The sequence below is a fragment of the Hoplias malabaricus genome, chromosome 3 (assembly GCF_029633855.1).
Source record: "Hoplias malabaricus isolate fHopMal1 chromosome 3, fHopMal1.hap1, whole genome shotgun sequence".
Lineage (NCBI taxonomy): Eukaryota > Metazoa > Chordata > Actinopteri > Characiformes > Erythrinidae > Hoplias > Hoplias malabaricus.
In genome coordinates, this window is record NC_089802.1 from 41,419,822 (window position 1) to 41,445,367 (window position 25,546).

The 25,546-nt window shown below is 43.3% G+C and overlaps 1 protein-coding gene across 1 annotated transcript in view; it reads left to right on the plus strand.

The window, feature by feature from the left end:
- The first annotated feature begins 1,180 nt into the window (after nt 1-1,180).
- Nucleotides 1,181-25,546, plus strand: part of rybpb (RING1 and YY1 binding protein b) — a 32,694-nt gene continuing 8,328 nt past the window's right edge. Inside the window, exons 1-2 of the mRNA XM_066662846.1 lie at nt 1,181-1,387; nt 3,617-3,742. Coding sequence (XP_066518943.1) covers nt 1,362-1,387; nt 3,617-3,742 — 152 coding nt within the window. The 5' untranslated portion in view covers nt 1,181-1,361. The remainder of the gene's footprint in view (nt 1,388-3,616; nt 3,743-25,546) is intronic.

Below are 25,546 nucleotides of genomic sequence, written 5' to 3' on the forward strand. Positions count from 1 at the left end.
ACGTGACAAGGCCAGTTTTACCAGGAGCTCATCCCTGAGCCACAGTCTGTACTTGGTTCCAGACAGACACTGCTTTTAACTGCCGTTTAACCTCGTATAGACTCACTACTGACCTTGGGAGTGGATGTATGAAATGTAAGATGTAATTGAATCTGATGTAATTTCATTAGAAGGTCGTGCCCTTATGTGAGCACTTCCTTGAGTCTGACGACACAACTCTGCCACCCCTTTACTGTCTGTGCTGTGTTTTCATAACTTGATTCAATGAGGGATTAATTTGACTTCATCTGTCTGTATGACCGGTGTATTATCAGGAAAGTGTGAGTTATAACATGTCCTCACCATGCGATGTGTACAAACCGCTTTACATCTTAAACACTGATCACAAGATTAAAACCACTGACAGGCGACATGAATAACATCTCATTACAATGATGCCTTTTTTCAGGCAGGCAGCGAACAGTGCGTTCTTGAAGATTACATTGGGTTAGTCCCTGCCCAACATGGTTCCAAGAAAAGACAAATAGTGAACCAGCGACCAGTTCGAGGGAGCTCGAGGCTCATCGGTGAGGGGAGTTCAAGCCAGTCCATCTGGTCTGATCCATGAGTCCCGCAGAACCATTTGCGTGGTGACCAGGTTCTTCTGGGTTAAAGCGTATGTGTTGTATATTGTTTGATATTGCACCATTTTCAAAATGGTTCTATATAGCTTTTACGAAAAGGATGATCTTCTGTTACAGTGACCTGCTTGTTACAACAGAGAACCATTTGTAAGAAGGTGATAGGTGTAGAACACTATACAACAGTCTCCCCAATCCTGAAGTACCCCATTGACCATGCACATGGTTTTGTATAGAACTCATGTTTCTGAATAGGACAATTGCCTTCACTGAAGAAGCCTTTTAAGAGTGTAGGAATCCTATAGAAATTCCTATGGATCTTTTTTTCTCTCTCTCGTGTTTATTGTGCCAGGCCGTAGTTGGGTATGTAGGATGAGTGAAACCTACTCCTGGAGGTGTAAATGAGCAGGTTTTAATGTAGAGGAGAGTAGAGAGTGGAGTGGAGGATGTGTGTGTGCGTGTGTGTGTACGTGTGTTTTTTTCCGAGCTGTGTGGAGACTTTTAAAGCTCGGGGCTGGTGATTGGGCGCCGCGGAGTCACGCGGTTGTGCGGCTGCTCTGCGCTGCTTCAGCTTCGGCTTCGACTCAGTCCGTCACCGCGAGGCGAGGCGAGCTCCGACTGCGGTTCTGTGGTTCTACACCGTCCGGATCTTTCCTCGCAATTACCGTCAATTTACTCTCTGTGCTTTTTCTCTTCACCTTCTGTCTTTCCGAGGGACGCGGCGCTTCATTTCTGTCCACCATGGGCGACAAAAAGAGCCCGACCAGGTAAGACTCGCAGTGGTTTTGTTTTGCTTTCACGCTCCGACCGAGCGAGGTCGTTTTCCAGGCGTCATGTTCATTTTCTCGCCGTGTTGGTTTTTTTCCTCCGTGTTTCTGCCCTTTTTTCGCAGCCTCCAGCGCTGCAGCCATGGCGACTTTGCTGCTGGTCTCTCACAGACAAAGAGGGGGCAGGTTTGCGGGGGGAAACGCCTGGCTTTCTGCCTTATATCAACGTTTATTCTTCCCTCCGCCCGCCGTCGCTCACCGCCCCGCTCCGAGTTTTAACGGCCGTTTTTCGTCGCTCTATTCAACGCCATCGCTAAGCTAGCTCGCCTCGGTTAGCCTTAGCTCGCTGAGTCGCTCTCTATTCGATTCTGCAAATTCGCGAGTCGACTCGGAATGGGTCCCTTTACAAAGTGGTGCGTGCTTCGAGAGAGTCGATTCAGAATAGATAATCTGGATTCTACAATAAAGGCGAAGACGGTGTGTGCGCCAAAAAATAGGCAACAATTACTAATTTTGTTGATTCTCTGAGTGAAAAACGTGAATCTTTTTTATGTTTGCTGAAAGAAAAATATAAGATATACCAACAGGAAAGGTTATATATATATATATATATATATCAACACCTTGATGCAGTTTTGTTTGTTGAATTTTGCATGAACATATTAGAAGGAAAACGTCGGCTACACTATTTGCCTTAACCTCTCTGTTTCCCCCTTTTACCAAATAAGCCAGGACTATTTGTTTAAAGTGATCACTTTTTAGAGCATTTTATTGTGGCGCCAACACATTCATACAAGACCGTGTAGAAGAATCTCCAGCAAAAATAGGAAAGAATTTTTGGCCTTTTGCAGTTAAATGTAACCTTAGTTTTGCTCAGGTGTTTACCCTCTCTAAATTACCTTTAGGCCAACTAAACTACCTGTACCTGATGCTCCTCTTGATGAGCTTTAACACTGGTTTGATTGCACACCAGGTATTAATTATACCAACATTATATTCCACTCTGCATAGAGTAAAATCTCAATTCTAAAAGCCTCTATTGAAATCTGTGCTGCAAAAGGCCGTAATATTATTTTTCAGGCTGTCTAGACAGTGACAGCAGAGTATCTACCTTTCCTGGAATCGAGTCTAAAGCTTAGGGAGTCGACTCTCGGTTCTCGAACTTTTAGAATCGTGAAACTGAAGAATCGACTCCTTTTTTGAGGAAAGACTCCCAGTACATTTATAATCGGACGTTTGTGAGTGTTATGTCTGTGTTAATGCCGAGTTGATGTGATAAGTCTGTCGGATATTTGTTCGACGCCGTGGAAGCTGTTGTTTATTTCGATATTGTTTGTTGCTTTTGATTGATATCTATTTAAACCATCATACCTCTCTCCCTTTCTGTCTCTCTCTCTCTGTGGCTGTTGAGAACACAGGCTGGTCACATCGGCTTGTGTTGGGTGACAGCACAACGTTAAGTCGACCTGAATTCTTTGTATATAAACATATATTTGAGGCATTTTTTTGGCCTAATGTATTTCATGTAATGTGTTTCTCTCCCATATTATGTTTCTGACCATGAGCACGGTCTGCTGCCAGGACAGAGAGGACAGTTTCAAAATATAAAGCTTTTATTCCTATTTAAGTCCATTGTCAGATAAAAAACATATATAACATAGACTAACATAGAAACATCTGCATATTATTATCTCAACAAATTCTCTTTACAAAGATGGTTAGTAGAAGAAATGGATACTTACAATTTGGACATCCACATTTTAGACAAACCAAATACATTAAATAGGACTTAATAAAATCAGCTGTTTACTGTAAGGATCTGTGTAGGATAGGGTCGTAGATGCTGGTTCATTTCGTCAGGACAGCGTACGTATGGCCTCTTATATAAAACATGTGCTTGTCCTATGTCATCTAAAAATGATTTTTCCTATGAGTTTCTATAGATAGCAAACACTCACTGTCAAGTTTAATACAATATATTAATAAACTACACCTTCACACTATAAGCAATATTCATGTCCAAATGTCATTGATCGTCTGTTGGATTATAATCTGTTTAGTTATTTTTCATTTTATGACTTACATTTAATGAATGAATCAAAAGAAATGCTCCAGTATTTGGAATGAAACATGTTTCCGTTAACTTCCAACAAAAGCTACAAGTGTATCTTTTCCTTTTGGAATGAATAATTGTTTTAACACGTCTGAAATAATCTTCTTTTCCTCAAGGCCAAAAAGACAAGCCAAACCCTCGGTGGATGATGGATATTGGGACTGTAGCGTGTGCACGTTCAGAAACAGCGCGGAAGCTTTTAAATGCAGCATCTGTGACGTACGGAAGGGCACATCCACAAGGTAAAGTTACGGCATGTTTAACCTACCAATGTCCTTTGTTCCCTTACGTTTACAGTCATTTGGTGTATTACTTGTTGATTTTGGCTGTGTTTATGCAGAGCGTGTAAGTCTGAAAGTCATTGTTTCCAGTTGACAGCTCGTTTTAACCCATGCTCGGGCTGATTCAGAGCTTTTGTGTTGAGGTGTTGTATGAAAAGTGAGCCTGAGCACTTTGAATTGCCTCCTTTCGAAGCGCTTTGATGCTGAGCTCACTACTGTGCTGGTGGTGTCTGAGATCACTGTATGTATGTGTACTTTGAGCTCTTATGCTTTTTTGGGTCTGCTTTGGGCACGCTCTGTTTGTTGACCATTTGTCATTAGACCTTTTAAAGTGAGAGGGCTGACTCTGAATGCTGACGCTGGTTCTAAAAAAAATCTGACTTCAGTATCACTGCCTGGTGTGATATCACTGAACATGTGTATGCTGTGTGTGTTGGGCCTTAGCATCAGCTTTGTACTTTCAGCCCATTCTTTTTGTCAGGTGTTTGTCTTTAGGCTGTTTTTAGAGTCAGCAGAACGGCACTAAATGTGTTTATGGTGGAGCTCAGTTGTTCACTGTTGTATTGATTGGACTATCCCAGACTCTCTTGTCTAATTACACTGTGAATAGCCTCCTTTCTTTTGGATATCTGTAAAGCTCTTGGAGGAATCCCAGTGTTTGACTCCACTGTGTTGGGATCTAGGTCTTGATCTTGAATGGAGACTGAAATGACCTCATTTGGAAATGCAGCTTTTCAGAGGTGAGGACCACCGTTTGCACATTGATGCTTGAAAATCCACAAATCAAACTCGGACATAAGGCTGTGTGGTATCACTCAATGTGCCTAAATTATGCATTCAAATGGGCCTTTTCCCAGCAGTCTTTGGGACGTAATCAGCATGTTTTGACTTATTCAGCTTGTCAGGTGTACGCTATTATGTCCTACTATTGCCTCTTCCTGCTGAGAATAATGTGAGAAATGACCGTGGGACTGATACATATTCATGTCTGGCTGGATACTGCTCTGTTAGGTCTGTCTAGTCTGATAGATTTTGGAATGGAGGTTATAAGGTCATTTGGTTATTAGGATTGTTGTAGTTTCTAGATAGACATAAATAAATGAGATGTATGTAACTGATTTTGTAAGTTTGTAACCTGTCTGTTTGTTGCTAACAGTAGTCTGAAGTACTGACATTTTGACTCTGGCGTTTGGGAATTTTTGTGTGAAAGCGTAAAAGTGTTTTGTCAATTTGAGAAACTCTTTGATAGTTAAGTGAAAGTGCTGTCAGAAAGCTGTTTTTTTTCTGTAAACCGTGCTGTTATTAGGAGCGAATTGATCGTAGGATGAGTGTTTTGTTTTGCCTGAAACAGTCATCGCTCTCTTCTTATGAACCAAACAAACGGAGTGGACTCTGTCTGCGCTGTGTTTATGGTGTGAACCCGCCAACGCTTCTCATCAGCTGACTGATGTGGTGTGTACAGCTCTGAGTAATGTATCGCTAAGCACAGGAATCCCCAAAGCTGTAACCTTTTCATCTGTGGTTTCACGCTCTGCAGTGCTGACATTTTGGGGGAAAATATATATATATATATATATATGTGTGTGTGTGTGTGTGTGTGTTGACGTGGGGGCAGGGGGGAGATGCAGATGTTGTCCAGCAGTGTAACTGTCAATAACGATAATTTATTCCTTCCTGAGCTGAACGAAAAGGAAACGCAAAGTGTACGAGCGATTTGCAGTAAGCAGATGAGTAGGATTTATGGTAATGACAGGAAGCGATGCCACGTGGTTCACAAGGCCTCACCGCAGACAAACCACCAACCTTCCACCTTCTTTAGTCTGCGGCACTGTCGTCACTCTGGGAGTTGGAAACGTAGGATGTCTGTGTTTGATCTGCGCCGTTAACCTTTGATGGACGCAATTGTTTGTCGACGTAAGAAGCCTGGCTCTTGTTTTAATGAGCTCTAATTAGTCACCTCGTCCCTGTTTTGATGTGTTCCAGCGGAGCATCGGGGAGAACAGCGGTGAAATGGTCCGAGCCTACAAGTGTTAGTGGTTTATCCTCTCCCTCTCCTCGCCTTTTATCTCCGTCTCACTCTCTCAGTGGGCTTTTGTGCTGTGATAACACATTTCATTTGCCAATTATTTCACCTTTGTTGGCGTCGGGAGTTCAAAGAGCTCAGAGGGTTAAAGAGACTGCTCGTGTATTGTCGCTTTATGCATCTCTCAGTGGTGGTAGGTCTGCGCTCGTTTAAAGTGATTGCGAATTCAGAGCGGCGAGGTTGAGTAAAAATTCTGTCTGAACTATTGCCACGGGTGTCCCATGGTATCGTCCTTAGATGATTACAGCGGTTAATGGCAGCGTTGGAAGTTAATTGGGCTCTGTGAACACTTTCAGAAACGCCTAACCAACTCCTTGTAGCCTAAATGAGCTTGAACAACTGATCGCAAACTGAAATACGACACGCTAGGGAGCTGCAAATAATGTACATGCTCATTTTAATTGAATACTAAGAATAAAGGTAATGCATAATAAGGTATTGGAGGTGGGGGGTCGGGTATGAGAGTCTTTCAAATGGTAAGGGTGCCTCCGTGAAGACGACAGTAGCAGTTATTGACAAGAACTGAAGAGGGTTGCTCGAGGAGCTCTCTTCCCTTCACAGGCTTCTGGGCGATGGAGACTGTCACCTTATGTTAGCATTGATGGGGGTTATCCAGGGTCATGCGATTAGGTGGCAAGAAACCTTCAGTATCACTCTGAAGCCAAAGGCAGAACAGACTTTTCTGAATGAGGTAAAACACATCTGATTGTTGTTTTTGGGATGCTGTACATGGGGTAAAATGTGGGATGCTCTATATAGATGATGTGCACACTTATGGTGATGTTCCTCTGCATGTTACCTGTACTACTGGACTCTGCTCCACTCGCTTTTTGGTACCTGGTAGCTGATTTGTTTTATACTACCACAGCTCCCCTCAAAATGTAGATGGCGACGTAACAAAATCCTGTCTCTAACAGGAACAGCAGGCTTTGGAAACCACAACAACAGCAGTGGTAATGTTGTGTTGTTTACTTGTCATGCATTCATGTCATCTTGTTGTTTGGGACTGAACACAGCTCTGTGCATCAATTCAGACAGATCTGTAGAGTTTCTTTTTTTAGGTTTTTTAGGTATTTTTTCCCCCTTCCTTTCATTCCTTGATGCACTGTCCAGCTCACTGTTGGTTTTTTTTTCCCCCGTTTGTATGTTTGGTTTGTTGGCCACCAATCCAAGGAGTGTTTGAACCTCTTTAAAAGACCAGGGCGTAATTTTACAAGCTGTCATTTTGAGTCAGATAAAAACAAATGGATTTTACAGATGGAGAGTGTGTGCTGGATTGTTTGCATTTGTTGAGCTTGTCAAGGTTTACACATCATGGTTTAATTCCTATTTGGCTCACCTGGAACCACAAGAGAGCAGGTACTAAAAATGTAGCCCGTTTCAGGTACTAGGTACCAAGCAAAAAAGTGAGTAGAGTCGAGTAGTGTAGGTACCATGCAGTGGCAAAGCACCCTTATTAGTTTCCTTCATGGAAATTTTGCCTTCTGTGTAAGTGGATTTAGTTTAGTACTGTGAAATATAAAGAGAAGGAAATAGAACAGCTCACCACAAGACACTTAGGTAACATTACATAAGATGTGGATGATAAATAATATTCAGAAAGTATCATGATATGCACCATTCAGGCAGTGCTGACTTTTCCCTGTGCTTCATCCTCAGCAGACCTGGAAATGCCATGCTCTAATACTGCAGCGAAGCCCTGAGAGTGGGGCTGAAGAATGCGACACCTTGTTTCTGTATCGTCTTTCATTCTGGCTGTGTCTCAATGTGCGTATCAGTCCCTCACAGGTTTCAGGAAGCATCCATTAGGACTTTAAGTTGATTGATGTGCAGGATCGGAGGGGGAAGTGCCAGGCCAGCTTTGTGTTACCTTGATGTTCAGTGAGGGTATACATTACTTCTCCTTCCGCAGTAGATCCCTGCTGCTCAGCCTGCGCTGGACTGCACATTTGTATGTTTTATGTTTGCTTCGTGCTCTAGGGGAGTTTTTGAAGTATAAACGTAGGCTTTCTAAGGTTACGCTGAAAGTACAACCAAATCCCAGACTTGTCGGGTTACTCTCTCCTTGTTCCAGACGAGGATATTTTCAGTGTTTCTTTCACAGGTAACACATTTAAATATTGAATAGTTTGGATTTTTATGTCTACCTGTTCACTCTGCTCAGTCCACTACAATGGTGCAGAACCTGTTGGCTGTCTCTTAGCCTCTCGAGCTGCCACACACACACACACACCCGCTTTCCAAGCCAGTCATTTGAATGCTATCAGTCTTTGAAGGGTGTGATGTGTTAATCTACAGTGTGCAGTCAAACATGAGGCTGAAATCGCAATTTGCAGGGGACAGATCTGCTGAGAGCCCAGCCAGGCCGATGGAATATTAAGTGTATAATAGAGCAAGAATTTGACGCCGCCTGCTCGGTAGAAATGAAGTATTCGTTCATAATTTGCTGGGAAATTGAGGTTTTAAGTGCTTCGTTCCGGATGGAATAGGCTAATACAGTGTTTAAACACTACCTGCTCATGCAAGCAATAAGGTGGCAGGCACAGATGGGATGTGTGTCTGCGTGCTTGCACATGTTTGTTTTAAAATGATTGAGGAGAGGCTCATAATCCAGGGATTTTCATCACTGTCGCTGGAACGCAAATTGTGGAGGATAATGGAATTACGTAAGCGGCGTGTGTGCCGCTAGGGCTGCAGGATATAGACAGAGTACTGTATTATGATTATATTGCTACACACTGCAATTGTGATGTGCCTTGCAGTGTATTAAAAATGCATTAGTGAAGCCGGGATGGGGTTAAAGACAGACCTGCCTTAATTGGACCACGTTTATTGGAGTAAGTGAATGGCTGGGCTCATCAAAAACCCTCTGAGAAGGATTTTCTGGAATGGCTCTGATTGGTCAAGATGCTCACAGCACAAGAGTGTCTAATACAGATTTACTGCAACCTAAAAAAGAAAAAACTAAATCTCTGACCAGAGACTTATTAGAGACCAGAAAATAGACCTCAACCTGATAAGGCTGCTAGTGTAGTGTAGTGTGACAGATGACACCACATCCCTCAGTTTATGGGGTTCAGCTCTCTGCTTGGGTAAAGCTTGATGATGTGTGTAATGTTGTAAGTCACTCTGGATAAGAGCGCTTTTTATTTATTATTTTTATTATTTATTTATTCTTTTTTTTTTTTTTGGTCAGGCTCAAGTTAGCAGAGCTCTCTCCTCGACATAAGCGATTTTTAAGAGAATGTTTATCCAGCATTATCTCAGACTGCATCAAACATCTGGCATAATCTTCTAATCCGCCCTCATGTTTTAATTAGGGGATTAAAGATTGTTAATGAGATCTGAGGATAATTTGAGCATGTGTGTACAACAGCCCGAGCAGAGATGGAGTACAGACGAGTGAGTCCTCGCGCTGTTAAAGTGTCTACTGCTGACAGCTTCATTGGTTTAAAATGGCCATCAATTTCCAAGTGTTGAAAATCTGGTACTGCTTTGACTCTGTCTGCAAGTTGGAGTCATCACTGGCCTTTGTCAGTGGAAAGCTGGTCAACATAAGAATAACGGATAGAAATTGAGGTTTTCATAACAGACAAGTTCAGACCAGTACAAATTGATTTCAATACAAGTGAAAAAGATGGAAAAATATCAACCAAATATTTTGAAAAAAAAAACATGTTTTCATGATAACACTGCACACTACATAGTTACTGTCCTTAACTATGACCACTTTGCTGGTGCTGAGAAAGAGAAAAGAGCTAAGTGTAATGCTATAAACCTAGGCCTGATAACTTTTAATTCTACATCTTTATAAAATATTTAAATATAAAGTGCGATGAGGTGGTGCTAATGGTGCTGTCACAGACACACGGCTCCAGGATCCTAGGGTCCTGTGTGCACTCCTGGCCTCTGGTCAGTGTCTGAGTAGTTTGGTGTGTTATCTTTGTGTCAGTATAGGTTTCCTCCAAGTGCTCTGGTTTATCACAATCCGAAAAAACACATGTTGGTAGGTCAGTTAGTGTTAGAGAAACAGAATTGCCCACTGGATGTGTGTGTGATGCTCTGGTGCCCTGTCCAGGGTGTGTTCCTACCTCACTCCAGACCCTGGTTATTGAAGATGGATTTATCTTAAATTGAGGCGTTTTGTTTGGTTGATACAGTCACGTGTGTAACCTGGATAGAGTTGCTGTTGCGGATGCTAACTCCACACCTGTCACACGGATCCAGTAACAGAGAGAAATGTATTTAATTCAACATTTTCAGAAAGAATGCATTGCCCGATGTTATCTTGACCAATCCTGCGCCAGAGACAACAGCGATGAGTCGAGTGAGTTTCAACCCCTGCAAAACAATTGTTTGCAGGTTGTATTGGCCTGACTTGTGTTTGGTTTGTGTGTTAATGCCTTCAGCCTTTTTGTGTTTGGCTTAAACAGAAAGAATAATGAAGCTCAGAAAGAGGGAATCCTAAAAACTGTGATCCACTGCGGTTGCAGTCCCGCTGCAAAAGTCTCTCCTCAGTTTCACATTCTGAAGCGCCGGAGCTTGACAGTAGCTATAAAAAGTTTGAAGTTTGTGCCTTGTTCACTTAAGCATGTGGGAAAACATTCACTTTGGCAGTCGGTACAGGTGGGAGTGTGAGTGTGGGTTTTGAAGAGAGGAACCTGTGTGTGTGTGTGTGTGTGTGTGTGTGGAGGAGGGGAAGAGGGAGGGTTACGAGACCTCGCAAATGAGTTGAAGCCACAACGCGCTTGCCAGCCCGTCCCGTGAATCGGAGCATTGAGAGCGAGGCAGATGACGAGGCACCGGGGAGAAGATATGGGAAGAGGAGAGGCACAAGAAGAATGGAGAGGAAAAAGAGGGAGTGAGCGAGTGAGTTGGACCATGCTGTGCGAGTGGGGGGAGCGGCAGCACACTGCGTTTGATGGACGGCGGTGTGGGGATGTGCTCACTCAGCCGAGAGGCTCCCAGAGGGAAGGCAGAATGGAGCACATCATTACCCAGCGTAAAGAAGCACTGGGCTTTCTCTCTCTTGCGCTCTCTCTCTCTCTCTCTCTCTCTCTCTCTCTCTCTCTCTCTCTCTCTGTTTTACTCCCCCTCACTCAACAACACTTCAGTCTCTCAGTAGAAGGGAGAAAGAGAAGAGGAGGCGTCTTTATCAGATCCGTGCGCAGACGAAACCACAGTAGTGTGTGACGTGCAGCGATCGCTGTTAAATCACGTAAATGAAAGTCTACACACACCACGGTTTTGTTCCTGACAAGTCCCTGTGTGTACGTCACCTCAAAGATCTACACAGACGTCTTTCTTAAGTGGAGATTATCTCAGGGACTATTTCTTCTCATTAGCCCTTGATTCACATAAAAGAGAACTTCTTCTTTAGACTTGCAAGTGTGTGATGTTCAGAGATCATTTACTGTATTATGGATGCGGTGATACATTATTATCCCTGATGCTCATTTCTGTACGTCCATTTTGGCTGTTTTCTCTGGATGACTTTGAATAACTGGTTTTAAAAATTGGAATTCAAACGTATGTGCACAAAATGAATAATCTCACTTTAAATAGCACTACTTGCTCTTTAATCGAGCTGGCCCAGAACACTCAGATATTAGTTCTTTGGCTAGGTATCTGATGTTTAATTTTGAGATTGAGATATTCATGTTTTTCACCAGAAATGGTCTAACAGGCTACAACCAACTTTTACCACAAAGTGTGGTGAAGCCACAGTCATCTTAGCAGCTTCATACCAAGTGCTGGTTCTGGTTAATTCAGTACCCAGTGAACCCAGTGAATACCCATTTGATATTCATCAAATATTATGGCAGAATTAAGTTCAGCTCTACACTTCAATAGATTAAACTGGCCATTTGTAATGGAAAGGATTTCGGTTGCCTATTTTAGTAATACAGCTTTAAATAAAATCTGTGATGAACTGGCACCCTGACAAGGTTGTGTACCTGCCTTGCGCTGAACACAGCCCTAAACTGGATGAAGCAATTGCAGAAAATGAATAAACTAGTTAGAGTAAATAACAACAGGCCATTTGCAAAGATTTAAAATTATGAACAGGCTTTTGTTGCAAGCTGTGCAATGGCAATACTTGTGGACACAGCCATCCCAGTGCCCTTAGAGACGTTGTGGGGGTAGGTGCCTTGCTTAAGACACCACCATCATGGAAGTTTAGGGAGGAGACGGCACTCTTCTTTAACTACCATTGCCCCCAGTTCTTCGTTTTGGTTGCGAGGTGGCCTGGCTGATCCCAAGTCGTCTCCTGTATCTTTCAGACCAGGCTAAAAAACATATCTAGGTGCCTCAGGTGTCACGTTCACACATTACACAGGTGTAATTACCTGTCTCACGTTATTAATGTTCTTAAATATATGTAATAAACTCTTGGCTGGTTCTTATCACTGTATAAGAGTTGAAACATTCTGGCCTCGTGTCGGGAAGGTTTTCTGGAGTCAACATTCTTGGTTTACTTTCATGCTGGGAGCTGTCTTGGTGAGAGCATTGCCTAGTTTTATTTCAGTTAGTTTTTATATTTTACACACACGCCTTAATCTTTAACGTTTGTCGTCCTACAACGAGGGAATCGAATTCAGAACAGCAGGGAGCAAAATAGTTTTCTTGTTGGGCTGTTGTAATTATTTTTGCCTCAACACTCACCATATTATCCTTTCCTTACACACTATATCTTGCTGAGTATCTGCCTTTGAGCAAGCATGTGTTTACAGCTTCTTTTTTCCTTGCGATTCATGAGGTGAAACTTAATTATCCGTGGAAATATTTAGCCTCCTACCACAGTGTGACCTGCTAATTTTGGGGCTTATTTCAGATAAGTCAAGAAATGCAATTCTCGCTAGGTCCTGACCTGGGAAATTGCAGGGTATGTTTGCGATGAAATGGTTTCTCCCTCTAGATGTACGACCCTGAACCCTGATCAGGTTTTTGTTTCCTGTGATGTGTGGAGGTTTGTTCTTCACCAGTGTTTGGGCTAATGCAATCCTCAGCTTTGTTTGTGTGCTGTCTCCAGTAAGAGGATTAGCACTATTGTCTTATTACATGCTGACATCTTTTTGTATTCGCATGCTAATGCTCTAAGTGGTGATCTCACACTGCGCTTCTTATCCTCACACATAGAAGGAAAGACGTAGAACCTACCAGGCTGGATCGCTGTGCCACTGGAGCAGATTGTCAGAAAGTCTTTTCAGGCTTTTTCTACCGTACTTCAGAATTGCTGCACTCCTGACTGTAGGCTGTGCTTCTCTGTTGAGATTTTACCACATGTGAATCACAAAGGCCCTGTTGAGTGGCTATTCATGGTTTTCTTTTGGAGCGCAGAGCAAGAAGAGCTGCTTTGTTGCGTTCCTCCTCATTAGTTTTGCAGACCAGGCCGGGAGTCTAGACGTAAAGTATCCCATGAAATGTTGTCTCCTCTAAGCAGTGTGTTGTGTTGCCTGGAGCCTGCTTGAACTAATTTGAAACAGGCTCTGTGTGCACAAGATGGAGAGGAGGGGAAAAGAGGACGCAAGGTTGACTTGGACTTCTGCAGACGCTGCAAGGGGAAAGGAGAGGAGGGCGAGCAGACGAGTGGTGCAGGAGTACAAAGAATACAACAGGCGTCTGCTGATGAGCGCTGAGCACTACAACAGCACCTGGCTGTCACTTTTAAACATAGACAGCACATGGCAGAAAAGGTCAGATGATGAGGGAATGCCTGTCTGTACGGAGAGACGATGCAGTCAGGGACTTAGCACTTGCTGTCAGTGCCAGGAGAGGGGGGGAAAAATGAAGGGTTGACTTCTTATTTGGCCCAGTCCTGATTGTTGTCTTTTCCTCCTGGCTGTCTCCAGACGCTCTTGTGTTCGAAATGAGATCCTTATCTGCAAGGAATTCCCTTTACTCTGGGATTTGCCGAGCTTGCCATTAACCAGCCTGCAGTCATGATCTGTGAGGAATCCCCACGGGGAGGAAAGGAGTGCAAGATCCCTGCAGAAGGAGGAGGGGAATGAATGTTTAATATCCTGGGCCCCGTCGAGAGCAGCATTGCTCTGGAACCCAGGGCTGTTCTCCAGGTGCTCTCCACGGGCTCCAGGGCTCCATCTCGGCTCTGGCTCGAACAGGCGCTGTGCCACTAATCGTTTAGCAGAATGGCTTATGGGAGCTGAGTCCCAGAGCTTGTTTAACACGCGCCGGAAACCAGAGGCTCCATCATGCCCCCCCCTCACCTTTTTCTCTCTCTGCTGAGGGCTTAATGTGCCTGTGCCAGAGGATCAGGCCTCTCCGCTAAAGCTGTGACACTGATGACTGTGCGCTGATGTCCTGTGTGTGTGTGTCGCCCCCATGATGTTAGAAGCCCTCCCGGAGACGAGGTTATAGCCCGAGTGGCGCCCTCCGAAGCAGAATGATATTGAATCTGGAATTCTGGATGTGTGAATTGAATAATGCAGTAAAGCATCTTCATCTGCAGATGGTGTGGGGGGAATTAAATTCACACTTGAGAAAGCGGCCACGATTTTTATTTTTTATTTTTTTTCCCTCTTCTGCTCTTTTTCCCTCCCTCTACTAAACATCCAAGAGATTTCTGCTCATGAGGCTGAGTAATGGAATCCGTATGGTGCACGAAATGTATATTTACTCCACAGGGAGACACAGCAGTAGATACAGCTTGGATTTAGCAGGGTATCAGTTGCAGATCGAGTATTTATGTCCTCGCAGTCCAGCACAGTGCTGCTGTTATTAACAGTTGTCAGAGTGATTATTTATACCCTTGACATGGCTGTTTCTGTCAATGCTCTGCGCTCTAGGAGGCTATGGCCAGCAGCTCGGTCCTCCCTACACTGCACTTGAATAGAGAGCGCTGTTAATTGAGAGCTTTTCTATAGCCTCTCTTCACTCAAGTGCACTCTCAATGTGCCATCTATAGGCGATGTCTCGTTTATGTCTTGTCTGGAACAGAGCACTTCACCTCCACCTCCAACACTGGTAACTGTAAATAGTGAAAGGGTCAGGCATTGAATTTCATCTGGAATTGAAGGCATTTATAGGGCGTTTGTTCTGGTCTTTGCTGCATTAACCACTTCTGCTCTTCTGGGCTTGCTTGTTGCGTTGCTGTGAGGATATGATTGCAGTGGGAATGGTTGATGATATATATGGATGATGGATAATGAAGATGTGGATCACTGATGCAGCTCCAAATCATCCTGTAGGTACTGAATGGTACTTCAGCTCGTTTCTTGGGTTCTCTCTGTGTAAAAGCAAGATGCTTTAAGCAGGACGTTCTCATGTAGCTGCTCTGTAAAAAGGAGTAAAGCAGTGATGCTTACTGTCACAACAAACCAGCATCACTATAAGAAGCTATGTGTATATTTGTTGTTGTTTGAAGAAGGCTGTTATAACAGCCTTGGACAAAGGTGACACCGGAGTTTCCACAGATCTTACCTAGGCTTTATCCTCCTTGTGCTCTAGTAAATACTCAGAGTATTGGACGTTAGAGTCTGAAATGCGGGAAATGTTCCGGAGTTTCCCCTGCACGCGCTGCACAGGCGCTGCCTAATGCATAAAGCAAGCGTTTCATTTCCCAGTGCGAGAGCGTGCCTGGTGCAGAAAATCTCCCAGTGTGTGCTGCATGTGTTAACGACCAATCCGGGACATCTCCAGACCCAATACTGCAGAGTTTCTTTAGAAATTCTTTGGAGTTCATGTGCGAAAGAGGCATTAGACATGCAAATCCATGTTCTTGACCTGCTTTGGCTGTGGTGACCTGACAGGGAAGGGCTTTGTACACTAGTACTGTAGATCCCAAACGGAGGAAATGTCAGTTGTACCCGTGTGTTAGTACCAAACTTGTTATATTGTTCTAATATGTTATATTAACATGGTCTGAGCTGATTATAAAACCTTAGTGGACAGTTGAGAAGCTGGATTAGGTGATTATATAACATTTACATTTTATTTCCAGTGTTTTCTTTTACTGTTTATGGTTGGTGAGATTTTTAAGCTTAGAGCACAAAACATTGTGTGTCACCAATTCCCACTTTTCACAGAGAGACAAACTGCAAGTGTCTATTCTGACCATGGCTTTAACATCTCAAAAGTGTGAGAAATAAATTGTGATATTTGAAATTAATGTCATAATAATAATAATAACAATAATAAAAACTTCATTTATGTCCATTAATTTATGTCCATATTGTAAAACTGTAGCATACAACCCAATGAAACCCCATTGCTGTCCCCTGTAATGGAGGATTCGGCAGCTAAAATTGCCGTACTCCAGGATTTTACCATTGCAGGTTTTTTAAACTTCTCCTAAAGCGGTGAAGCTGATTGAGCTTTGTGTCACCACTTTGCTGCTGCCTGTCTGCCTGGGCGTTGAGTATGTTGTTCTGATGACAGTCATTTTATTGCATCCAGCAGCGTCCCACTTCACGCGCCCCGTTAGCCGAGATTGAAGGGGAGGTCGGGAGGAGGAGCTGTCAATCACTGTATAATATGACAGTCAGGCGTGTGTGCTCCCGGCCCAGCGTGTCTGAAGTGCTTGTAGAGGTTGAAGCACTCATTGATGACATTTATACGCTGGTTCTGCGGTTCGCCTGAGCTGCCGAGCGGCGGCTGTTATGTCACCTCTGTTGAATGTGTTTCAGCTTAATCTTTGTGCAGCTGGAAAATGTATCCCCTACCAGCAATGTTCCGATTTGTCCCTAGTCGTTGCTTCAGTTTGTCATCCTTGTCATCCTCTGTTCTGGCAGGTCTTTACACTCACATTTCTGTGAGATTTCATGGCATTCAGCCACGAGCATTATAGACTATGTCTGATTCAGGGGAGATGGTGCACTCTCTGGTTGTTCATGTTCAGAATTCAGCACCTTGGAACAGGTATGTTTGTATGTGGCTGAACTTTAACTTGTTTTGTTTTTATTCACTGTTAGAATTTCCACAATACCTCATTTGTAACTCGAGTTGTTTACTTTTGTAGCACATTCGTTCTGTGTTTACTTACATAAAGTAAAGTGCTCTCCTGAATTTAGAGTCAGTTCCATGTACAGCAAAAACAAATCTACATTAGCCACCTATGGCTCACGAATAGAGCAATGTCCTTATCCATGGTTCATGCTTTTCAACATTTGGTGGTCTGTTTGTTGTGTAAAAACCTCCAGAAGGTGTTTCTCTGCAATGAGCAGAGAGAGAAAGCTTAACATACTAGACCGAGACCCATTGTTTTACACATTTACTAACACTGGTGCTTCGTAAACACATTAACAGTCTGGAGAACTAAAAAATGATGAGGAATCCTTTATTATTAAAATTGTGAACGCTATTAATGAGGTCACGAACACCAGAAGAACACCCAGTGCCATGGGTGTCATACACCTCCTGCTGATGCTTGGTAATAGGCATAGTTGCCTTAGACTTGTGCAACTCTTCCAGAGTCTCCCATTTCCATGTTTATAACACATTTTGTGCTGAATCTCTGTAATATCCAGGCCACTAGGTGCTTTATAATGCGGGTGTTCTATAATGTGAAGACCAACCACTGGAAAACTGTTGAATGTCATGTTTTTCTGTGGAGATTGTTTCTGCATGTCTGTGTCCACAATGCGTGTACTTTAAGCTAGCAGGACTGCTGATCATTTTCACAGCCTCCCACACCCAAAAAGTTCAGCAAAAACCAATTACTGACATTCTTTAGGAACTTGAATATTTGCTGGTGAAAGGCTTCATTTCCAAACATTGTTAGCGTGTCCTAAACTGAGGAGCCCCGTGGAGAACTGCTGCCTCGTTTAATACATCACCCAGCGAACAGAACGCAGTTGTGTTGAGTTGGTCATGTGTCGGTCAGTAAATAATGCATTGTGTGGTTTTTGCCTTGCCGAGGGAGCTTTGACAGTTCTCCTGACACGCCAGCGGGCTTTCATGGCTGAATTACAACTGGCACTGAATCATGGCTTAACCGCCCGGCCTATTTCTGCCTTTCTGATCTACGTCTGATACAAATCTCGCCGCCTGGCAGGAGAACCAGCATGGGGGGGGGTATGGAGGGTGGGGGTTTGATCAAATCAATCACAGCCCTGTCCACCTCCAGCACTGTGCTCCCAGCCTAACCCCAGGTTGGAAGTGATTCCAGATCCCCGCTGGAGCTAGGCTCAACCCAGCAGCTGTTTAGCAAAGGCTCAGTGCACTCGTCTGATAAATCCCTCAGCTGGATCACAGCAAATACCTCAGGGCTCTGCTTGGCTGGTGGTTGGACTGAATGATACCACTGACCCAGTCACCTCCTCGCGGCATGTGCTTGACCAATTGACCACCATTTCATTGCTTTTATATATATTTTTAATATTTTTCTTTTTAAATGTATTTATTTATTTAATAAACATATATTGGTAGGAGAAGGATATTAAAAAGGGTCACTAGGTTACCAAGTCAGTAGTAATCTAATAATAATAATATAGTACAACATATGTATAATGTTTTATTTTATACATATATAATACCACAATAATTTATTAGTATGGTGTAGGGCCTCCTTTTGCGGCCAATACAGCGTCAATTCGTCTTGGGAATGACATATACAAGTCCTGCACAGTGGTCAGAGGGATTTTAAGCCATTCTTCTTGCAGGATAGTGGCCAGGTCACTATGTGATGCTGATGGAGGAAAACATTTCCTGACTCGCTCCTCCAAAACACCCCAAAGTGTCTCAATAATATTTAGATCTGGTGACTGTGCAGGCCATGGGAGATGCATACATCAGGAGAGTTTTTTTTATATATAAATATATATAAAATGAACTGGCTCAAGAAAAGAGACAGACAAGCTCCCAGCAACGTTAGAAATTTGCGGTCATTTCGCCCAGCACTATTTTTCTGTCGCCACTTTAACTTGTCGGCCTTTACTGCAGTAGCTCTGAGCTAATTTCTACAGTGCCTTTAGCCTGAGGGCTCAGGCTCATCTGGATTCCTCACAGGGGTTGTATTGATTGTGGCGTTGTGCTGGCCCCTCCGACATGATTCCCTATTATGAGGCGATTGATTGCCTTCTGATTGGCTTGGCCCTGTGGGAGAGGTGCCTGGAGCCCATCAGTCATCCAGACAAGAAGAGATCTCTGGGTTCTGGGCCACCAAAGACTGAGGTTCACGCCACAGGAGATGCAGCAGGGGGTTACCTTTGCACTGGTCAAATATACACTAGGATTGTAACTGTTCACGTATTCATACTGAACTGTCAGGGTTTGAGGGTCAAGTTTAGGATTGCACATTGCCATGACGAATATGTGGCATGTTGCAGCATATACGTACGTGTGAAAACTAAGGGAAGTTATGCAGATCATAAAGTTTAAAGCTGTGATTTCGACCCACAAATGGGTTCACTGCCCTTCCAATGCGCTCTTGTATATCAATGTGTGTGTATGTTCTTTTTTTGCGTTTCCCTTGCAGTACCACTATACCGAACCGTACAGTGGACTTTACCAAACTGTGATTTTTGTGTGCCATAACATCCCTAATATATACTCATTAGTCATAACTAGGGCTGGACAAGCATGGGCCTAACATTGTACAGGTCCCTCTCATGTAATGGGCTCTGGCCCATTGAGGGCTCTGGCCCATTGAGACTTGGAGTGAACAGTTTGAACTCGTAGGCATGTGTCTCAAACCAGTCCTGAATAATGTTTGCAGTGTTTCAGGGTGCATTACCCTATATACCGGTCTAAGGCTATGCAGCAGCTGTGATACTCTGTGTTCTGGCATCATCCTATAAGAGCCGGCATTAACATTTTTAGCAGTTTGTACTCCTCTAACTGTTTTTTTGGGGTGGTTTTCCGATCGGTCAGGCTAGCCTTCGCACCCCACACGTGTTAATAAGCCTTGGGAGACCACGATCCTTAAACTGGCGTACTATTCTTACTTCCAAGACCTGAACTTCTAGTTCCGACTGTTCATTTTCTGCCTACTATATCCCAACCTTTGACAGGTGCCACTGTAACGAGATAATCAGTGTTATTCACCTCACCGGGCTGTGGTTGTCGTGTTGTGGCTGCTAAGTGTGTAGTGTTAAGTCTTTGGTTTGTCTTGAGTGCTGGTATTTTGTGCTCAAAGATTTTTATCTTTCAAAACATGTCAAAGCTTATGTGGGTGTATGTTTTTGTTATATTCCTAGTTACACAAAAGTAGACCAGGTAGAAACATCTTTACAGAAAGAAAACCTACTGCTTATGTGTTTTTAAAACTGTCAGGAACATCCTGTACATGGCATGTTACCGGTAACTATCAGGACCTAATCATTTTTGAATAAGGGACACAACATTACGTGAAAACACAAAATAAACTTCTTAGCACCAACAGTATTGCTATACTGTGCGTATTGAATCATGCATCCTTTGTAAATGATCCTCTCTGATACAGGGGATCATTCGTTGTTGTATTCACTCACTCCTCCCCAAAAATTCTCAACTGCCACGAAGCCCATTTAAAACCCTTAACTAGTCGGCAGATAGCAGATAACGATGTGAGGCGGTCTCCCGTGTCAAAATGTTTAGACAATGTTAATGATGCTAGTGGGCTCCTAAGCGCTCTCCCCCTCAATCCCCCATCTTCAGCTGAGATCTTCTGTTACCCCCAGCTGCTGCCAGATGTCAGCCATTAAGCTGCAGGAACAAGAGCTGGCTCGAGCTGCACACAGTTCTGCCTCAGATCTCCGCCACAGCCCCTCAGCTTTTAATTAACTCAGCACTGCAACAAGGAGAGGGAGCCTGCAGCCCACGGCTGCTGTCTGCGCTCCCTCGACTGTGTGTCTGTGTGTGTGTGTTTTAGGTGAGGGAGGAAGAGGTTATGCCCAGAAAGTACAAATGTATACAGTGGTTTTACCATGGTGAATAATTGTTGTTGTTATATTTTTAATTGTTTTTGTTATATTATTTAATCTTAGCCAGTAATAATTCAGTTATAAGCTGCGGTCAGATCTGCTGATTAGCTATCTTGCTTTCTTGCTGTTGGTACTTGGTAGATTCCAACTGATGACAGACGGCTTGAGCTCAAATAAACACGACACGCTGCCTGCCATCCTCTGCATGTGCTGGTGCACGTGTAGTGTCAGTCACAAGCCTGGGTCTAAGGAAGTATGGTGTCAGGAAGGGCAGAAGCATCTTGTGCATTTGTGTGTCTGCGTCCTTCTACAGTTGCACCATCACAACAGTAGGATTGGATCACAAATATCTTCCTCAGCACTATGTAGTACAGAGTGTAGTGGTGTAATGGTCTTAGTTTTATAAATCTGTAATATGCACTGTTTACAGATTAGGACACTAATTAGAACAGACCATAGTTGCAGTGCCAGGAAAGCAACAAAGAGTCTGGTTCCTGCTATATTTGATGAGCAACCAATGTCTGAGGAAATCTCTGGTGGCGAGTTCGCTGCTGCCTGCAGTCTCTGTAGTGTGGACGAGAGGAGTTTATATCCCTGGACCTGCGTCAATGGGAGGTGTGGGTTAGGCTACAGGATGGGGTACGACACAGGGTTCAGGTGTATGTGGGGCCTTACTTGACTCACTGAGTGATTAAATCCTAATGTTGAAATGTGTATGGGTGGGAAGGAACTGTTAGTTCAGCCATATTTTACAGAGACAACTTAAGGTGGCGCCATTACACCGTCTGTTCTTAGTTCAACCAACATAAACTGGTTCGTGAACCAGAAAAATGCATTTCCAGCTGGAACCAAAGAATAGTAGGGTCATCAGTGCAAACCGTGGCTGAATAATAGGAAATAAGACACCCTTCGTTTGTGTGTGTTTCTGGGGCTGTGTTTGGCGAGACAACATGCACGTTAGCCTCGGCGTTGGTTAGTTCACAAACTCAGCAGGATGGCTCTGAATTCTGCAAAGTTTACACACACATTATATCTCACAGAGAGAGAGGAGGACTGCTGAATTTTTCTTATTTCACGTAAGTGTGTGTATTTGCCTGAAATATTGTAAAGGGAAGTGGTGGGGAGAGTGTGTTTATAAAACTCCATATAACTGTGCACAGCCTCATTAAAGTTCACATGCTTTAACCTGTTACATTGAATAAATAAGTGATTTTAATTCTTAAAATCAGCAAAATGTTCTTGGTCTTTGTTCTTTGGTGGTAGATCGTCTAGTATTTATTTTTTAATAAAAGGAACAGAAAAACACTGATGCCGGTGTTATATATTATATTCATTTCTGAATTCATTAGTCCTGCCCTCCATAGTTTCTGTACAACACAATCCCATAATAATTACCACATGTAAACAAAGACATTTGATGTGAAGCACCAAAGCTTCTTGAGACCTTCCAATGACAAGGGGATGTATTGTGGGCTTTTCCTATTTTTGAAATGCCAGAAACACCTTTGTGACAACAGCTACATGGATATTATTATTATTATTATTTTGCTACTGTCACTATTTCAGTCAAATGTGAACTTATCCTGTTAAGAAATGTATCCTGCTTATTTTAACAACCCCCTTTTTCTCTCCCATCTTGTTTTCAGGCTTCAATTCAACCACAGAAACACTTTCCACTCCATGTTCTGTTTTTGCCATTTAAACATATGATTGCCACAGCTAATAACTGCAGGAAAACGGTTGTGGTCAGCTCAAATAATTGTGGTCAGTAGTGTGTATAATAAGCGTAGCAGGCGTAGTAGCAGTCAGACCGGTTTTGTTGTCAGTGTGGCTTGTTGTTGCCCCACAGCTTGGCCTCGTGTGCAGGCAGGACCAATTGCGCACTACTGCTCCCAATCCTCCCCTTGAATGAGGCCAACTCCCTCACCCTCAGGCCGTAATTAGATTAGTGCCTGTCACTGCTTTGCTGCAAATGTCCCACACCTGTGATCCTCACACACTCGTTCGTTAAGGGAGGAGAGTAATGAGATTAGCCTTGCGATGAGCCCGCACAGCTGGAGCGAGGGATGGGCACTCGGCCCAGCAGCAGGGAGCTGGAGTCCTCCACAGATCTGCTGGACACTCGCCCCTGTGGGTTACAGAGGAGGGTCAGGATGAATGTGATATGTGAAGGCCACAGTTTTTACTTACTGTTTAATCCTGTTTAATGTCACTAGCAAACATTGCCTGGGGAACTGGTTTACTGCTGGACTTGCTGATCAGGCATGGAGTAAGTGATCACATTATACATGCTCCTGTGGAATGACTCCCTTCTTGCAAATGCACGGAGTGTCCGGTTTTCATCGGTCAGCTCCAGTCCTGAAGGGCCCATATCCATTGTTCAAACACTCCTAATTTAACTCCTGTATTGAGGGCTGGGTTAAGTAGGTGTTTTACTGAGTAGGATCTGTTATCAAATCTTGCTGGACACCAAGCCTCCAGATCTAGTTGGATATCCCTGCTTTATACAGTTTCAGATTGAACAGGAAGTTGTTTCAGGTCACTCATTTTGGCCAAGTCCATCCAGTTATTGTGAGCTTGCTTCTTGCCTTTTGAACTTTGTGATTTAAGGTAGGGCCAGATAGTAATGCAGTATCAATTCGTAATATAAAATGTTCCAATAACAATAAGATTTTTAAACACATTTTCAATTTCTCAGTTTGCATTATCTACTGCATCTGTCATTGACTGATGGTCGTTACAGGGCACTGTAAAATTAATTTCAAAATATGAATATTGACAAAGCCAAAAGGTTTATGTTTGATGCTGATGTTATGTTATTTTGATAAGTATAAAGTTTGATAGAAGGTTTAATTTCACTCACATGCATTAAATAAAAACTGTCAGGAAACACATAATGAAGCCAAATGTGCTCCTGCCCTGGCTTTTAAACAGTCAGTTATATCCCTTGATAAGTGACACATTTTGCTTGGCTGTATAAAAAGGGTAGAATACAGAAGATGCTGCTAAATACAGCAGTATATAAGTCAGTATGGAGAGCTAGGTTCACAATGCTCACATATTACACTGTGCCTGAATATCAAGCCAAGTAGGATTGGTTGAATTCTCAGGGTGTCGTAACGGGAGAAACCTGCATGTCTGAGGTTTGCAATATAAGTCGAGAGCATTAACTGGTCGTCCACAAATACACCAAGCCTTTATGCTTCTGCAGGTGGTGTGACCGACAAGTTCTTGAAGGAGATGGCAAGACCGTGGTGAGGACCTGTAGTGTACAGGGACCACTCTGCCATAAATTCATGTCATCTGGATTAGCCTGGATGAATTAGGGTCTAGCAGAAAGGTGGTTGGATTGTTAGATGTGAGAAGCTGTGGAAAGTGGATAGACCCAAGACTAGGAGAATTAGGAGGAGGGGGATGGTGCCTGATGGGAAGGGTGGAGGCAGGTGGAAAGGAGTTGCAGATCTTGTAAACCTTTTCCTCAAAAAGGTGACAGAATCTTCAGGGGAGAGGGTAGTGGGGGAGGGGAAGGGTTCACGAGAAAGGAGAAAGAGTTTCTATGGATTTGGATGCTGATGCTTCACAACCCCAGTCCTCACAGATCAGTGTTTGTCCCACTTCTCACTGATGTTTTTCATAGCCCACCGATCTAAGGAGTGTTTGAACTTCTTCAAAAGACCACTGCATAATTTTACGAGCTGCCGTTGTGAGTCTAATGTGATCGCTGCTGTAAATTAGAGATTTTACAGGTGTCTAGTTTTGCTGGATGTCTGCATATCTCCATGTAGACAACTCCCTCTGGCCACACAGCACTCCGCAAGGTTTATCACGTTTAGTCCCTACTCTTCTAGCTTGTATCCACATGTGATCAGGGACTTAAAAAAAAAAAGGTTTCAGTTCCACGTACCGGGTTCATCCATTCATTCATTCATTCATTATATGTAAGCGCTTATCCAATTCAGGGTCACGGTGGGTCCAGAGCCTACCCGGAATCATTGGGCGCAAGGCGGGAATACACCCTGGAGGGGGCGCCAGTCCTTCACAGGGCAACGCGTTCACTCACACACTTACACCTACGGTCACTTTTGAGTCGCCAATCAACCTACCAATGTTTGTTTTTGGACCGTGGGATGAAGTACCAGGCCCAAGGTTTGTCTATTGGGAAAGCAAAACAAGCAGAGCAGAGTAGGTACCATGCAGTGGAAAGGTGCCATTAGAGATGCTTAAGAGGGAAGCAAATACCAGTGATACAGTTTGAGATTTCACTGTGTAGATTTATGATCATGTACTGTAATGAAATCAGGACAACATTACATACGCATTGCATCATCACAGGAAATCAAGGTGAATTTTATGAAGCTGTTAATTTAATGAATTTACTTAGTGTATTTATGATTGTTGAATTTTGCGTTATTGTTCCTGCTTGAATATATTTAAATATCATAGTTATAATGCAAACACCTAATAATCAGCCTTTTTGCAGTGGTCTCTGATTGTTACACTCTCTGAATCAGTTCATTCAGATATGTGCCACTCATTAAAATACACTGAGTCAGTGTGTAGGGGTGGGCCGCAAGTGGCAGTATTAGTAATAATGACCAAAACATGAGTGCCTCCATTATTCAAGTATAGAGAAATAAAAATATCCTCTGGCAGATTTTGAGCAATAAGACGTGCTCTTTCTGTATGCCTGAAAGCTCCAGTGGACCAAATATTTGTCTTACGATGTTAATAACATGAGGCAGTTAAGTGGATTTTTGTTGTTCATTACGGATACTGAAATATCAATAGCTAGAGTGCTTTGCCCACTGCAGTGGTCTCATC